Raw genomic sequence first — 18,194 nt, 5'->3', positions numbered from 1 at the left:
CATAGTTAAATATATAGTGTTTTGATTATAAGTGTTTTATGCCTCACTAAGTCATAGACTTAGCGAGTGAATGTTTCACACGTAGGTTCCGAGAAGATTAAGGAGCAAAGAGAAGCAAGATAGGTCAGCCTCTCCTTTTCGAAAATCAGATCAGAAAAGAAATGGTTAGTATGTATTTTGTTTTAATGAATATAGTTGGCATGTAATTAAGAGATTTGAATAGGATATGCTCTGATATGTTTTGTAAACCAATTATTTTAATTAATTTTAAATTCTCATTCTTTTGTAAAAGTAATTGTTTGAAAAGTCAATGTGACACCTCGGACTCGGATCTGGGTTGGATGCGAGTTGGGGGTGTTACAAATACAGGTTGGGTACGGGTCAGGGGTGTGACAGTTCATCTCCAATCAAGCTGGTAATTCCTCATGGAAGTTTAGCACCGATCAAGCTGGTAATTCCTTATAGACTTAAAGCGATCCTTGGGTGGGCTCCTAGGCCCAATAGACCTAGTGGTAAGACCTTATGGACCCTAAGGTACTTAGGGTGGCTTCTCTGTCGTGTGCTTTGGATAAGTCCTTATGGGCTTGAGGGCACCCCCTCAAGTGGGCACCTACGCTTCGGTTAGGGTAAGACCTTATGGACCCAAGGTGCTCCCTTAGATTGGCACCTACGCCCAATGGGCCTTAGGTAAGTCCTTATGGATGTAGTTCTGGGGAACTGCATATCGGTGTTCGGTTGGAGGGTATTACTGTGGTTTTAAAATATGTTTTAAACTACTAATGTTTTTAAAGGAACTGTACACATTTCTCTGTTTTGTTGGAACACACTAGACTCCCCAATTCAATCTTATGAATTTGTCTCTCTGAATACTTTCTTTGGAACATAAATTCATGTTTGTAATTGAAGACTTAGCTAATGGAATCTGAATTCATCGTTAGAATCTGATGATGTCTGTCCCGCTAAGGAAGTTATGCTTTACCATATACCTGATGACTTATTGCATTCATCTAGAAATTTTGTATCATTGAGCTTTCCAAAGCTCACTCTGTTACTTACCATTTCATGTTAAAGAGTTTGATCTTGTACTTTTATTGACTTCAGTAAAGGAGTTTCACCGACATTGCTTGCGGAGTACGGTGCATATAATCAGGGGGCATGTAGGTTGTATTATGCTTTTATATTCGAGTCTGAAACTTGTTTCACTACTGGATATTAATGGATTTTATTTTAATAACTAAATGATTTTCTGAACTTGTATTTTATCTATAAATTATTTTACGTTTTTAAATGGAGTAACAAAATTTTAAACTTTTCCTGGATTTTTACTGTGACCCTAATATGATACCTCAGATCAGATCAGGTCACCCACTTCGGTCTGAGGGTGTTACAAACATAAGCAAAAACTAATTTAAGATTTAAAGTGAAAAATAATATACTTTAAGACCTAAACTGTAAATTAAAATTAATATATTTTTATAAATGTGAATGAGGCCATAGCTATTACATTAAGAATTCTCTAAAGAAATAGTTAAATGATGGTTGTTATTCTTGGAGTCACATATTTAATACTAGAGATTGTAAGAGTGTTTAAGCTTTTATTATCAAATGAGTGAGAATCTCCATGACATATACTAATCACCCTAGATTAATAAAAAAATTATTTAAACAAGGAAGACCAAAATAATTATGTTGTAACAAACTAATCATGTTAATAAACGGTTCAGTAAAGACATATAAATGATCATCTGAAATACTTTCAAGTTCTATAGCGAAAATGGCAGCCACATTGACTTCTCGATGGATCAGAACAAAAATTTAATAATATTATAATAATATTTTTTATTTTTTATGAGGTTTAAAAACAAGTCCTTAAACTATTATTTATTAAACTAAATTCTTAAACTATTATAAGTAACCACCTTAAGTATATAATTTTGGGTGACTTGTAAACATATTATTGGTTGAAAAAAATATCTAACTTAAAAAATGGTATGACCTGTAACAATTACATATAATAGTTTAAGAATTTATTTTAATCAAAAATAATATAGGGACTTAAAAGAAAAAGGGCATAGTTTAGGGGTTTATTTTTACTTTAAACATTTTCTATAACTTTATACAATATTGGGCAACGTACACCAAATACCACTAAACTTTATATGTTGACTCGTTTATACCACTGAACTTTTAATTTTGCCAATTATAACACTAAACTTTAGTTTTACGTTCAATTATGCTACTCAGCCATTAAGTCACTAAATGGACGATGACATGGCTAACGGTTGCGGATGTGGCATGCCATACCAAAATGACGTCATTTTCTAATGCCTAAAACGATATCGTTTTATACATTAAACTTTAAGGGTGTATCGATTATGCCATTGAACTTTTAAACAATTTTCTTTATTACCATTGCATTTTCTGACCACCATCGGCAGCCAATCGTCGCACGTTACTGATCATCTTTCGCAGCAAAACCGATACCAAAATGTTCGCATCGGACTCTCCATTCTTCTCATATGATTAGTTTTCCACGAAACCCACTCAAAATTGACGAAATTAAACAAAAAAAAATATACCATTTTTTAGATGTTTGGAGACTTTATTAGATTTACGGGATTTTGAGTGTTTGTTAAAAGATCTGCACGATGAAAAGAATTATTTTGAGAATACGAACAACATACCTAAAAAATAGCTTCATCGGTCAATCATCGAAAGAGATCGAAGTATTAATACATTGAACTCTTAAATGGTTTTTCATCGATTTAAGTAGGGCTCATTAAAAATCAATCCTAGGATGAGAAAGATGAGTGAAATACGAACGTTTAATGGCAAAATCAATACACCCCCAAAGTTCAGTGTCTAATACGACATCATTTTATGCATCATAATAGCCGCACCAAAATGACATCGTTTTAGTGTGGCATGCCACATCAATAACCATTAGCCATGGTATTGTCTCGTTAGTGACTTAATATCGAAGTAACATAATTGAATGTAAATTCAGTTTATAATTGGCAAAATGAAAGTCTGGTGGTATAAATGAGTCAATGGATAAAGTTTAGTGGTATCTAACATAGTTTACCCTATAATATTTAATAGGATAAAGTACACAAGTGTTCACCCGACTTTGCTTTATTGGGTCATCTGACTATTAAAAGTTACAATATGGTTCTCTGATTATAAGATGACATTTTGTTGAGTCTCATGCTATTAAAGTTACAAAATGATCACTCAACTACTCATAAGTTCCAAAATCGTCATTTTTCGTCAAAAAAATTAACGTCCGTATGAGATGGACGTTAACCTAATGACCGAGATATGATAAAATCATATTTTGATTACGTCTATTTGTTAGAGTATGCCCAAAGAACAATCATATGATGATTGTAATAATATATTTATTTACTGATTTTATGGAATAAAGGCATTGCCACTATTATTTTCAGTTATATGTATATGTTTAACATAAAATGAAAGATAATAAAATCCAATAATATTATTATTATTAAAAAAATCCATAGTCAAGTATTATTATGGGCATGAATAATAATAATATGCTTAAGACTAACATGTTATTGATTGATGACAATGAGTTGTCATTGACATAGAGATGTCAGAATTGATACATAATTATATTGTTAGAGACAATGTATTGGATTGACCCACCATGAGCATATGTCTTGGATTATTATGTAACGGTCATAACATTGCTCATGGTGATGATTATATGTATGACCCTTAGACTTGAGATCAATGTTATCCCAACATATATTGTTGTATGTTTTAATACAGTTAAACATGCTCCGTAACTGGTTGCACTATAAAGACTGTTATTGAATATATCTCGATATATGTAGTGGGGTGTGTATGATTAAGATATGATTTGTCCTTCCTACATAATAGGAAATATATCACAAACCACTTGATTGAGTGAGACTAGAAATGCATGGCCATGCTCGAATAAGTTGATATGAGATATCACAAATTATTCGTTAATTATAGTCTACTCTAGATATCAAGAAACAATAGTTGGGCTATACAAGTGTGACTATTCCAATACTTGTGCCTATTCTAGATATAAAGGACAAAAGGATGTAATACATAAAAAAGTTAATCACGAAGATGATATGTCGAATCATAATTTCTTGTAACTTAGGTGACAATGATATATTGCTAGATGTCACTCATTGTATGTAATATTAGAATTGTTCTAATAATTACTACTAACATTACAAGAACCTACAGGGTCACACCCTAGGATTGAAATGAACAAAGATGTACAATTTTTTGTATGTTACTAAAAATATATCTAGAGTTAATATATGTATATTTGATATACATATGATTTTAATAATCTCGAATATAATAAGTATACATTAAAAGAATGTAATTTTGATTACAACTCTTTTAATCGATATTTAATTCGAAATAATTAAATAAGAGTTTAAATAAACATTAAAGATTGTAATTCAGATTATAAGTCTTTAAAGTATATTTAATTTGAATTAATTAAATCATATTTTTTTATTAATTCGAAATAACTTAAAATCCCTAATATGTTAGGGTAACTGATATATTTAAAGTGAGGTAAGGTCTAGCAGCCATCTTCTTCAGCCGTTTTTCTCAAAATTGTTTTTGGGAAAAGTAAATTTTGCTCTCAATCGGGTGAACTAAGTAGAAGCCGAGATATATTTTCGTGGAGGCTTACGATTCGAACCGTTCGTGATCACTATTAGTCACTGTTGTCTTTGTTGTTTTTCAAGGAACCCATTATAAGTATTCGCATCATTTCCTCCCGATTTCGGTTTTGCATACTTGGACCGCTGGTGAGACCGTCGAGTTTTTGTTTCCCCTGCGCCATGGGGCGCGCTGACGGTCCTAACAGTATTGGCACCGTCGTTGCTTTCAAACATTGACTCACTAGCATAATATTTCAAGCATTGGCTTGAAGATATAATGTAAACGAAGATTCGATCCAAAAAATACAGCTAAAACAATTATGAGATCAGATTTTATCATATTTCAGTCAACATGTTAACGTCAATCTCTGACGGTCGCCAATTTTTTAACGAATAATTATGAGTTTTGAACATATGAATAGTCATGTGATCATTTTGTAACTTTTAATAGTCGGATGACTCAACAAAGTAACACTCTATAATCGAAGATCATTGTTTCACTTTTAATAATCATGGGACTAAACAAAATAACGTACTATAATATGGGGATTATTTATGTACTTTACCCATTTTAATAAAATAACTAAAAAATTACTCATTAACATAAAATTCTATAACTAATTCGTTTCATTTTAATACCCAATCACCAGACGACGCGTAATCTTAGATATTAGAAACTGGGGCCCACTATTAATTCGCTGCCGCAGAATATCCCCGATCCCTTTGTTTTTTTAATATCTCAGTCACACCGGATGTTAACTTGTTTCTCATTTTCGGTGAATTTTGGGGGGAGGGGGTGCCTTTAAATAGAAACGAAGAAAGAGAGCGGAAACGGGCACACCTCTCTTTGCTATTATCCTTTTGTATTTTTGCTCTCTCTGTTCTTGAGATCTGCGTGTTCCCTCAAGATCCTCGAAAAGCTTCGTTTTCTTCAGAACTGGAAACCGCTGCAGGTTTCGTTTCAAATCTGTTTCTAGACGGTTACATCATTGAATTTTCATTTCCTTTTTCGCTTTTATTCTCTGCTATTTTATACGATTGTTTCTGGTTATTTTAAGTTGTAACTTGGCTGTAGCATTGAATCAGAGATACTTTTCTTGAGTTGCTTTCCTTTTCTCGTTCATTTTTTTTTCTGGTAAGAAATTATCTGGCGTTGATATTGAGAAGAAATCATCTTTTTATTATTTTTTTGTTGCCTTTTGATTTTACATTTTCTCATTTTTTTTATAGATTCAAGTGGTAGTAGTTGTAGATCTGTGTTTTATAAGCTGTAGATTTAATTGAATCCAAACGTTTTTCTTAAAAAAGAAATAAAAAGATCGGCTGTGGAATCGCTGAGCGAGGGACTCTGCTAGGAAATCGTCTTGATTGTTTTTCCAAACAGGCTAAAACAGTTAATGAGGAGAATTCTTTTTCTTTAAAAAAATTGGCAGTTTTCTTTTGGATTGTTGAGAGTTTTACGTTGAACTGTTTTATTATTATTATATTTGACGATACTCTGCTGCTAAGAAAACTTTCCGCTTTCAAAGCAGAAAATCGCCAACTCTATGATATTTCTATGATCACTGTTTATTATTCATGTTTATTTCTAACTTGAGATTTCTTTCTAACTCACAGTGATGTCTTCACCAATTGAGCCTCCAGCCAAGTCCTCCGACTCTCAAAATTCTTCACATCCTCCTTTGAATGAAAGGATCCTTTCTTCAATGACCAGGAGGTCCGTCGCTGCGCACCCATGGCATGATCTTGAGATTGGTATGCAATGTCAGTTTTAGCTGTGTATAGTTTTGGGTTTTCTAATTGCCTTTTTAGAATCTAATTATATTCTACCTTTTCATATAGGACCTGAAGCTCCTACGGTTTTTAACTGCGTAAGTATATTAAACTTTACATTTTGAATAGCATATCTGGGATGGATGAGATGCTTTAGATATTCCTACAAAAATGTGCACCGTTTAATTCCCTAGCATATTTCTTATAAACATTTAGCATTTTAGATCTTTTGTTGATCATGCTTGGGATTATTTGAGAAATGGATTGAAGAATCAACATTTGTGCAATTCCTTAAGATTTAAAGATATAGGCAAAACATTTATGTGTTCTTATTCTGTTATTGTTATATTGAAGGCGTGGTTAACGTTTTCAGGTGGTTGAAATTGGAAAAGGGAGCAAGGTGAAATATGAACTTGACAAGAAAACTGGTTTGATCAAGGTAATTACCAATCGCTACCCACAACTTACAGAAGTTACAATACCTATCAGATTCTTAATTGGTTGCTGATGAAAGGTGCATAAATTTGCAGGTTGATCGTATCCTTTATTCATCAGTTGTGTATCCTCACAACTATGGCTTCATTCCTCGCACTCTTTGCGAAGATGCAGATCCCTTGGATGTCCTGATCATAATGCAGGTAGTTTGATTATCATTTTTTTGAAAGTATCATAGTTTAATGCGTGGTTGCATGACATGTTTCATGCTCTTAAATTGTCTTATGCCCCTTTGGTTTTTCCAGTGCATTTTGAGATTGACATGGTCCATATAGTGCAATCATTGCCTAAACTACCAAAATTATTTTTTTCCTTACACCTGCCAATACCTAATGCCGTTCTATTTTATTTTTCCCTAGAATGTTGTGCATATTCAAATGGTCTATAAAATTTTGCTGCAATACACCAATGAAATACTTGCAGGAACCTGTTCTTCCGGGGTGTTTTCTTCGTGCTAAAGCTATAGGTCTGATGCCTATGATTGACCAGGTATTCATTCGCCACTGGTTAAAAAATTAAAACACTTGATTTTGTACAGTGTTTAAAACCAAATGAGAAAAATAAAATCTGAAACCATGAATGTAGGGTGAGAAAGATGACAAAATTATTGCCGTGTGTGCTGATGATCCTGAGTACCGTCACTACAACGATATCAAGGAACTTCCCCCTCACCGTTTGGCTGAGATTCGCCGATTCTTTGAAGACTGTAAGTTTAATCATTCTTAGCAGCAAACCAGGTGCTGTATGTAAGTTTTACAAGCAAATATATCTATGTTAAACTGTTGGTCAGTGGTGAATCCACAGCTTCCTGAGGCATAGTATTAAATTGCAGTCGCAGATTTGGTTGCGGTGTTGCGGTTGTGAATATTGCGACGTAACTTTTTTTCTTAGAAGTAATTATATTTTTAAATTGCGGATGAGATTGCGGTGTTGCGGTGATCTTGAAAATCGTTATGATGCGACTGTTACACTGTGTTGCGGTCACAATTTATTACTATAACCCGAATTTTCTTCGTTAGTTACCTATTTTTTCGATGGTGCTCATCTCAAAATTTTATGTGTGCCCATCTCATTTAAAAATTGTGTTATTAATATTAATTGTCCCTGTCCTCTAAAATATTTTTAGCTGCATTTATACCCCTTCCGTTTACCCTGATAAATAATTTTCAGACAAAAAGAATGAGAACAAAGAGGTTGCTGTTAATGACTTTCTGCCCGCCTCAACTGCATATGAGGTCATCAAGCATTCCATGTAAGTGATAGTTTACAATCTCTAGTCCTTGGGTCACTATAAATTCGTTATTCCATAAAGTAAATATTTGATAACAATATGTATTTGGTTCATTGTTATGATTTTTAAAATATAGAATGAAGAAGTTTTATAATTTTTTTTTCTGTTATTTTAATTGCATATCAACATTCTGGTTGATAGGGATTTATACGCGGACTACATAGTGGAGAGCTTAAGGCGGTAGTTGTTCATAGTTATGAACATGTTTCTCATTATATATCTTTATGAATGTTTCTGCTATAACTACATAGCGCACTACAGACCGCATTGATCACCGAAGTGATCGCGTTATCCCTAAAATACTTTTTCTAGATGGAAAAATATTGTTTGATGTTATGACAATTATGCAATGATGATGGCGATGATTTTGGATAATTCTCACCGTTATGATGTTGGACTATAATTTGTTTAATAGGTATTTTACAATTCCGACTCGACTCGTAAACCTATCTATAAAATTTTGTGAGTCGAATATTTGATGTGATTTTTTTAAATGTTTGTTAATTATGCAATGATGATGGCGATGATTTTGGATAACTCTCACTGCCTTCATGCACAGCTTGAACCATCATAGCTCCCTTGAGTTGCTGTCTACATTTTCCCGAAACAACCAAACCTCTAAGCCAACCCGAAACTACTATTACCCCTTTCACCCAAATGTTCAACCTTCACCAACTCCCTTCGGCTACCCACTAAAACACCACCACCCAAACTAAAATCGTGACTCATAACCGAAAAGCAGCAACAACAAAGAACAAAGAAGAGTAATAACATGGAGAAAAAAAAACCGACCTCCGTAATCCGTATAGTTTATCCAATTAAATAGTTTATTTCAACTATGGCATCTCTTGCCTCACATCTAACCGGCACAGATCAGGCCAAAACTACAGTAAAATTAACAGGAAAATGTACGAAGCTTACCCCCAATGACAGACGACGACGGTGCAACACTAGGCGATGGGCTCGGTCTGGTTTTGATTGGAATCACCTGAGGAGTGTAACGGTGGCCGGCGTGAGGTTCACTGACAGCATGAGCGGCCGAATCGAGTCGAAATAGCGACAGTGTCGAAATGGGTCTTCCTCCCTCGATTACGACAATCCGCGACCGAATTGGGGTCGCCAGTAGTTGGGTGGAGGTCTGTAACACCCCCAACCCGTACTCACCCATATACGAATATGAGGTGTCACATTGACTTTTCAACGCTTCGACTCTTTGAAAATCTGATTAAAATTTGACTTTTATTTTTATTTTAGTTGCGAAGCACTCATTAACACTAGTTAAAATCAAAATTAATATTATACAATGAAAACAAATATTTAATATATTTACATAAACCTTAATTTGTATAGTTACAAAACATATCAGAGCATTTGCAATTTAAACATTTGTAGTACATGCCAACAAAACTTCAAAATAACAAAACCACATACTGTTCAAATAGATATGATCTTCTCCAAAGATATGATGTCCCGACCTAGCTTTACTCTTTTGCCTTCTTTGAACCTAAGTGTGAAAACACTCACACGCTAGGTCTTTGACTTAGTGAGGCATAAATGAGCATAATAAAATATTAAAACACTTGATTAAACATTTCAAAGAAAACATTAAATACGGAAAACATGATACATTTCATATAAATAACATACATTGTTATGCACTTTTCATTCCATGTCAATTTGTTTAATTATTCCAACGCATATCACTGAGAACTCAAGGTATGTGAGTAATGTAATTGCAGTCGAAATTGCCCCGTAGAATTTGCACTGAAGTGCTACATACATTTGTCCCGAAGGACAACATAGAATTGTCCCGAATGATCGCGTAGAACCCTCGACTCTTGGGATGCCAATTATATCTCTAATTCTCATAACACATACTTTGGGCTTTAACCATATAATTATTCACATAACATTCTTCAAATTATCATTCATTCACATAGAATACATATAATCATAGTAACGAAATCAAAATAATGTTTATGAAATACAATGTAGGTAAAAAAATAAATTTAACATAAAATAATGCAAATAGTTTTCGATCGAAAACCTTTGAGGTTGGCTCATTGCAAGTTGTCCTCATATCGAATATAAAATAAGTAAGTTGCACTCACCTTTGCCTCACTTAAGTCCTAAGAAAAATCATTTTCACTTTCGCTAAATCTCTTTACTACTTCGAGTCGTTCGATACTTGTTTTCAATCGAAATCTACACGTTAACATGTCCAAAATGAATATCGGAGCTCAAATAATTGTTAACCAAATCATCATTTACATAAACTAAATAAAACACCTAATTCACTATTTCAGGCTGAACAATATCAGTACTCTACACCAAGTACCAATACTTCCCTTCTATGTTATCGATACCTACCTCAGTATCGATACCCAAATTGCATTCTAGAATTTCCTTTTCAATTACAGTATTGATACCATACTATTGGTATCGATACCCCTAGTATCGATACTACCCCTTCAATATCGATTATGTTCATCCGATTCATATAATATCGATATTGTTCTTCCAGTACCGATACTATTGCCCAGAATTCACTCATTTCACTTCGAATTTTACCCAAAACTCACCTAAATCTCATACTTCTAACTCCAATCAAACCCTTAAACTTACTATCACTCATGACAACCAACTTATATACATTAAATCCCCTTTAACATCCAAAATTTTCACTAGAAAACTAAAAATCTCATCCATTCTTCAAACATGTTTCCAATCATTTCTAACACTTCAAACGCCTTATTCAAACCTTTGACAAGTCAAATATACCTTTAAAATCCAAATACTAATCAATTTTCATCAATTCCTTTAAAAACCCATTTTACTAAATCACCATTAACTCATCAATCTCATAGCTTCTAATCATCTTTAATCTTTCTTAAACTTCTAAACCACCTAAAGACTCAAAACCAATTCAAAAATAAAAGAAAGAACCAACTTGAAAATCACTTGCCTTAGCAATGGAAGTTCATGGTAGAAGAGAAGATGAAGAGCTTCTAGGCTTTTCTTTTCATTTCCTTTCTTTTCCTCACATGTTTAAATACATTAAAATGAATTTTAAATTCATTTCATGCCAAAAGACCATTTTGTCCTTTCATCTTTCAATCTTTGATACTATATCCTAAACAAAAATTTCCAAATCAATCCTTGCACATTTCAATTTATCAAATTAAACTGCTAAATTTTAAATCCTTACACTTTAGTCACTGACCCGATGTTTGGGGTATTACAAGGTCGTCGGAGGATGCTGGTTCGACTGGTTGAGTCGGAACATCGCCACGGTGGCCGGAACAGGTGAATTGAAGAGGTCGGTGATGGGGGTAAAGGGTAAAATTAGGATTGGTTCACGGGGAAATATGATTCTGGTTATGGGTATTAAAACCCGAAAATAAAACAAATATTATATATATTTTATTACTTTAAACCCAAATATTGAATTAGGTCGGTCGATAGGGGCATGGCCGGCCATACCTAGGCCTAGGGTTGTAAATGAGATGAGACAGATCGCGAGCTACTCGAGATCGACTCGGTTAAGGCTCGATAAATACTTAGATCGAATAGACTCAACTCGAGCTCAAACTCGACTCGATTTTTGAACTTGACTCGATTTCTTAACGAGCCGAAAAGAGCTACTTGATGCTCGACTCGAAAAGCTCGTGAACAGCTCGAAAATATAATATATTAAGATTTTATTTTTTAAAAAATAAATTATTAATAATATTATCATTTATTTGTTAATTTTTTTAAAAAATACAGTAAGGTTTTCATGTATTTAAGGTTCAAGTTTGAGTTTGAGGCTTCAATCGAGTAAGTTTAAGAATTTTTTTCATTTCAAGGCTTTTCGAGCTGCTCACGAGCTTCAGTTCAGAATTCCGAGTTCAAGTCGAGCTTGAAAATTTTAAGCTTGCGAGTTTTTGAGTCGAGTCGAGCTCAACAATACTCGAGTTCGACTCGGCTCGTTTACACCCGTACCTAGGTCACAGGTTCAAGCCTAGCCAACCCCTATCTCTTTTTTTTTATTTTTGATGTCAGATGAGTATGGGTAAATTACATGGCTAGTCCCTAAACTTTCTAAACTTTCAAAATTAGCCCAGATGTTTTAGAAAGTTATAGTTTAGTCCTTACAAATCAATAAATTTGGGGGTGTGACACATGCCATCTCCTCTTAAATCCCTGAATTCTTTCCCATAAAACATGACACCGAAAGCCGAGAATAAGCCTACCGAGAAGAAGCCAGTAGCGGAGAAATCTCTGGCATCGTCAGAGAAGAGGTCGAAGGCTGAGAAAAAAGATCTCGAAAGATAGCGAAGAGAAAAAGAAGAATAAGATCAAGAAGAGCATCGAGACTTACAAGATTTACATCTTCAAGGTGTTTAAACAAGTTCATCCAGACATCGGGATCTCGAGCAAAGCCATGGGGATCATGAACAGTTTCATCAACGATATCTTTGAGAAACTGGCGCATGAGGCTTCGAGATTAGCTAGGTATAACAAGAAGCCGACGATTACATCGAGGAAGATCCATACGGCTGTTAGATTGGTTTTGCCCTGTGAATTGGCTAAACACACCGTCTCTAAAGCAACCAAGGCGGTTACCAAGTTTACCGGTTTTTAGATTTATTCATGTTGTTTTTCCTCTTAAGTTGATATTGCAATTAAATTAGTATATTCGCTATCGGATTTTAGATTTTTTTTGATGTTTTAGTTACAATAGATTGTTTGATAAATGGAACAGGTTACTGTTTATGAATATAATTAGGGATGGCAACGGGGTGGTTTCGGGCCGGGGATTGGTCTCCCCGTCCCCGTCCCCGTTTAAAAAACTCGTACACGTCCCTGCTTAAAAAATCACGAGGATTTAAACGTGGATCCCCATCGGGTAATCAGGGAAAACCGCGGGGAAACGGGTATCCCCGTTTAGCATAAATGGTTATTTAAACGGGTATTGGGCCGAGTATATATATTTAAATTAAATATATAAATATTATATATATATAATAATTATTTTTAATATTTATCGGGCCGGGTATTCGGGTAATCGGGGCGGGGATTACCAAACCCGTCCCCGTCCTTGTTTAAAACATTCAGTTTTTCCCCATCCCCGTCCCCTTCCCCGTTTATCTCCCCGAACCCGACCCGTTTAATTCGGTTTTCGGTTTTCCCCGACGGATTCGGTTTTTTTTGCCATCCCTAAATATAATTACGCTTGCTTGATCTCGAATGAGAAATAACGAGTCATGGCTGACATGCATTATGAGACGAATTGTAGCCGGTTAAATCGTATTATCAGATTTAGGTTTTGGGGATGAAATCTCTTTTTTTGAAAAAGGGATCGAGGAAAATGAATTGAAACCCTAATTTCCAAGTATCTATATGTAAATTATATTTAAATGACTTTAATATTGTTATACATGGAATATAAATAATATCTTTCAAATATTAATTTAAATGAGAAACATACGGGAATATGTGGCGATATATAAGTGTTAGGTTATACCATGGTTTATTTAAATCAAGTCCTTACTAGGGATGGGTATGAGATCAAATTCAACGGGTTCTCATTTAATTTTATCAGATCTGTTTTTTTTTAAATGGGGTTCAAGTCTTATTTTTTAGAGATTATGTTTGGATCGAGTTCGGGTTTATGATGAAAATATCATATTCGACTCGAGTAAATATAATTTTACCTTTATATTTAGAGATAATTATAATAATGTTTTTATATATATTATTTTTTCAGTTAAATATCTATTTTATTAAATAAAAGTATTATTTTTAATAAATATATTATTTTAAATCGGGTCGGATTTGAATTTTATCTCAAAAAATTAAATTCAGATCAAATGACGAATGTATATTTTTCGGATTGGTTCGGGTGGATGATGTCCATTCCTAGTCCTTACTGTTAAAGCTGTCGAGGATGAGTCAAACTTGGAACATTTCAAGTAAGCCAATACCGCAGGGACGAAAACGTAAATAATACCTAAACAAGCTCTTAGTTTGCTCATAAAAGCTCTTAGTTTAGTTAGATGATCATGTATTAATGTTATATTTCACCTCTAAATGGGTTGCTCTAGAGAACCTATCTTTTTATAATACAATTAATATGATCTCGTTATTTTTATTTGATATCATTATTTCACGTGTAACATCGTATTTAGAGAAAAATAAATATTTATATTAAAAACTTCTAGAAATTACATATGTCATCTAGTGATCTTTTGTCCAAATAAAAAATGATAAATCATAAATAATCTATAATTATTTTGGCAATAAAAGATTAAAAGTTGAAATAATCAATCACGATACAATGAGATAATTTTAAATTTTATTATCCATTTACAATCCATTTTGATTTTAAATATTCATTTATAATCAATCAAATTTACACCTTCAAGAAATGAGATAAGTTCTTAAATCTTATTATCTTGTATAAACTTAAACTCTTCTTATAGCATCAATCCTTTTTTAGAGTCAAAAATTTTATGACATGACGAAGGTTGATTGGATCATCTTTCATTATTTCATCGTCATCCTTATTTCTTGGATAATCATCTAAATTAACATTCCTCTCATCTTGTGGATTTTTCAACGATACTTGTTTTTGGAGGTTGTTGAGTTTGTTCTTTCGGAACAATCATTTCATCTTAAATGAAGAGTTGTTCAACGTTATCTTGTTGAGATTCTAGTTTCACTTATTGATTAACGACATGTATGGAAACGTGGATATTATCAAAAGTAATAGTATGAATTGGGTTATAACCCAATTCCTCCTAAGCAATGCCTCAAATATTATTCTCCATCCAAACTCAACATCCTCAAAATAATGTTATAAATCTCACATTGAAAAATATTTCTAATTATGAGATCATAAAACTTATAGTCCCTAGATCGTTGAGAATAACCATAGTTGCTTACTATTTTAAAGTAAATCTTTTCCTTACATGTCCTGAATTGTTACAGAAGAAAACAATTCTCTATAACATTTTTCTTTTAAGTTGGACTCTTAATAACTACATTCTGATATTTTTTGTGCCCTTATCTTTAGATGCATTAGTCAAATGAATACTTTCAAACTTATTATATTACAACATTTTTTCCTCTTACACACAATAAAAAATGAACTCATTTAGAATTCATCACTCCTTTTGATATTTGTAACTAATTTTGAGTTGATTGGACTCAGTAGAAAGCGGTATTCCAATAATTAGAACAAACAATCTTTTAGGAAAAGAACTTTCTTATACAAAGTATAGCTAAACAAAAGGGGATTAAATTAAAAAAAAAATGAGTGGATGGTAATCTTAAGTGCCTTAATTCTTGAAGCAATATATCCATAATGTATTTCCTTACATTTCCTTGATCCTTATACTTTATAACATTAAAGAAATCAGAAGTGATGTCATTTCACTCTTATTGTTTTTGGGAAATATTTTTCGTCAAAGAAACAATTGACCTAAGTAATCTTTTTAGATTATGTGTTCTTAAAGACTTCTAAAAAATAGTGTGCTTCATAATTACTAGACTATTATATTGGCTTTTGGGCCAGGCTTGGCGGGTTTTGAAATGTTTGTAAAAAATGAGAGTTGTCACCGATCATTTTTAAGGTGAGATTGAAACACCGATGTTTTGATATGTGAAATCAAAAATTAAGTCCGGGAGTCAATTACACGTGGGGGAAGGATTAACACCGCCACAACACCCAAAATTGGTATCTAATCGATTATCCTTTGTTTAAAGTTAAAAATTTTGAGTTCGAGATTTTTTATTTAATTTAAGATCTACTATGCATACAAATTTGAAAAGATGATATAAATTTATTAGGACTAATAATAATTACCCCTGAACACAAGCGGAAGTTTCGTTATTAATCCTAATAAATAAACATCGCCTTAATAATTTTGAATCATGGCGTGTAAGTTTAAAAATGATGTCGATTTATTTCGAGAATTAATAATGATCACCCCGAGTATTGGTGGAAGATATATTATTAACCCCTAAATAAATGAACATTGATTTACTTTAAAATTGAATTATGTAGTCAAACAATCAATTATTAGACCAAATTGTACAAAGTGAATTAATTAAGGCTTCATCTAACTAGCGTGTCAAATTATTAATTATAAAGAACTTAATAGAACTAAACCTATAATTTAGGCTCTAATATTAAACCCTAATAAATTTTAAAATTATATTCAATCAAATAATTAAGATGGAACCCCAAGCATTGACGGGACCCTTTTACATATTCCCCTAAAAGTAGGGACTAAAATGAAATTAAACATAAAGTGCAGGCTCTAATATTAAACCATAATAAATTTTACAAGTCTGTTCTGCCGAATAATTAAAATGAAACCTCGAGTATTGGCAGGGACCATTTTAAATATTCCCCTAAAATTAGGGACTAAAATAAAAATAAACCTAAAGTGTAGACTCTAATATTAAACCCTAATAAATTAAACCTTAGTGGCAATATTGATAAATACACTTAGTGAAGGGATCAATATGAATATATTTGAGATACTTATGCTCGATATTAAATAAGATCGAGGGATATTATGATATTGATGTATGATGTTGTCTTAATGACCATTGATGATGGTAGTTCGTGATTTGGCCCTTATTTGTGAATTGGGGAAGCATGAGACTTGTAGAGTTGTATTTAATCATGTCATGCCTAAGGTTATGAATTATACATATATACACTGTTTATTATATATTTTTCTAGTATGCCTGCATTTATGATGTAATCATTGTATTAGTAATGTATCATTGAATTTGTGAAATTCATCATTAGAGTGTTTTTGTTTTTAGGTTAGAGACTCGATCCATTCATGGAATACCGTCATCACAAGATTCAAGCATCAGTTTCTTCAGGGTATAATTACTGAGTACTTCAGTGGACACTTATATTCATAGGACTCTTACATATATTTAACCAGTGAACCTTGTTATATTTTGGGATTAATTTTGTAAACTATTATTACGAAGTTTCGTATTTGTAAACCTTATTTAAATGTTTTATAAACTTGATGGGATTAATTAAAATAAATTGAAATATCTTAGAATATATATATATATAGCGACGTTTTTTTGTCTTATAACGGCGTTTAAAAGTGCCGCTAAAAATGTTACCGACACAAAAAAAACATCGCAAAAAACACCGCTATTACAAACGCTGCAACTGTTATTGACGTTTTTTTTACTAATGAACACCACTAAAAGTCAGGTTATGTAGCGGCGTTTGTATACTAAAGTGCCGCTAAAGGTCAGGTTTTATAGCGACGCCGCAATAGGTTTGCCATATAGCTCCGTTTTAGGACACAAACGCCGCAATAGGCTTGATATTTATAGGCGTTTTCCCGAAACAAGTCGATATTTAGCGGCGTTTGTAGTCACAAACACCGTAATAGATTTAATAATTAACGGTGTGTAGGGCACAAACGCCGCAATAGATTAGTCATTTAGCGGCGTGTATTCCTAGTAAACTTAAACTCTGTGACATTGGGAACTTAGTCAAAATATAATCTCTTATCTAGATCAAACTTTAGAGTACATAATAATCGTAAATTTCTCTGACTTTTATGCCTACTAAATCAAACTATAATTGATAATTGAAGCAAATTAATTATTTCATTCAAACAAGTTCATGCAACTGTTAAAAAAAAGAAAATAACTTACTGGTAATGGTGGAAAACAACTTTTAAGTTCTTCAATTTGACCTACTAAAGAAAGCAAATTGAAAAGGATATTCATGTTACGTGCTAGCTCATCAAGCATTAGATAATCAAATTTTTAAATAAAGCGAATTTTTAGTTCCCATGACATTTTTGTTTCATTGAAGGATTGTTTTTTATCATCAGCTCGCAATAGTGAAGTGTTCCCATTTTTTCCCACCAAGTAAACATCAGTGACAAAACTAAAAAACAAAAACTTGAAAA

At 33.0% G+C, this 18,194-nt stretch overlaps 1 protein-coding gene across 2 annotated transcripts; it reads left to right on the top strand.

Moving 5' to 3' along the window:
- Positions 1 to 5,507: 5,507 nt before the first annotated feature.
- LOC120211595 (soluble inorganic pyrophosphatase 4-like) lies at positions 5,508 to 13,278 on the top strand. Of its 2 annotated transcripts, none has more exons than XM_039210092.1 (10): positions 5,508 to 5,635; positions 6,300 to 6,437; positions 6,525 to 6,553; positions 6,829 to 6,894; positions 6,986 to 7,093; positions 7,374 to 7,439; positions 7,536 to 7,656; positions 8,121 to 8,202; positions 8,383 to 8,460; positions 13,239 to 13,278. In XM_039210092.1, the coding sequence occupies exons 2-9, from the start codon at positions 6,302 to 6,304 to the stop codon at positions 8,423 to 8,425; spliced, it is 651 nt and encodes a 216-aa protein (XP_039066023.1). In that variant the 5' UTR covers positions 5,508 to 5,635; positions 6,300 to 6,301; the 3' UTR covers positions 8,426 to 8,460; positions 13,239 to 13,278. The 2 variants fall into 2 exon arrangements, with proteins under 2 accessions (XP_039066023.1, XP_039066022.1); XM_039210091.1 differs by having other exon boundaries at positions 5,508 to 5,662.
- Positions 13,279 to 18,194: the final 4,916 nt, after the last annotated feature.

The sequence above is a fragment of the Hibiscus syriacus genome, unplaced genomic scaffold, assembly GCF_006381635.1.
Source record: "Hibiscus syriacus cultivar Baekdansim isolate YM2019G1 unplaced genomic scaffold, ASM638163v2 tig00109973_pilon, whole genome shotgun sequence".
Classification (NCBI taxonomy): Eukaryota; Viridiplantae; Streptophyta; class Magnoliopsida; order Malvales; family Malvaceae; genus Hibiscus; species Hibiscus syriacus.
Note: the sequence above shows the minus strand (reverse complement) of the source record. Positions and strands in the feature narration are given on the sequence as shown.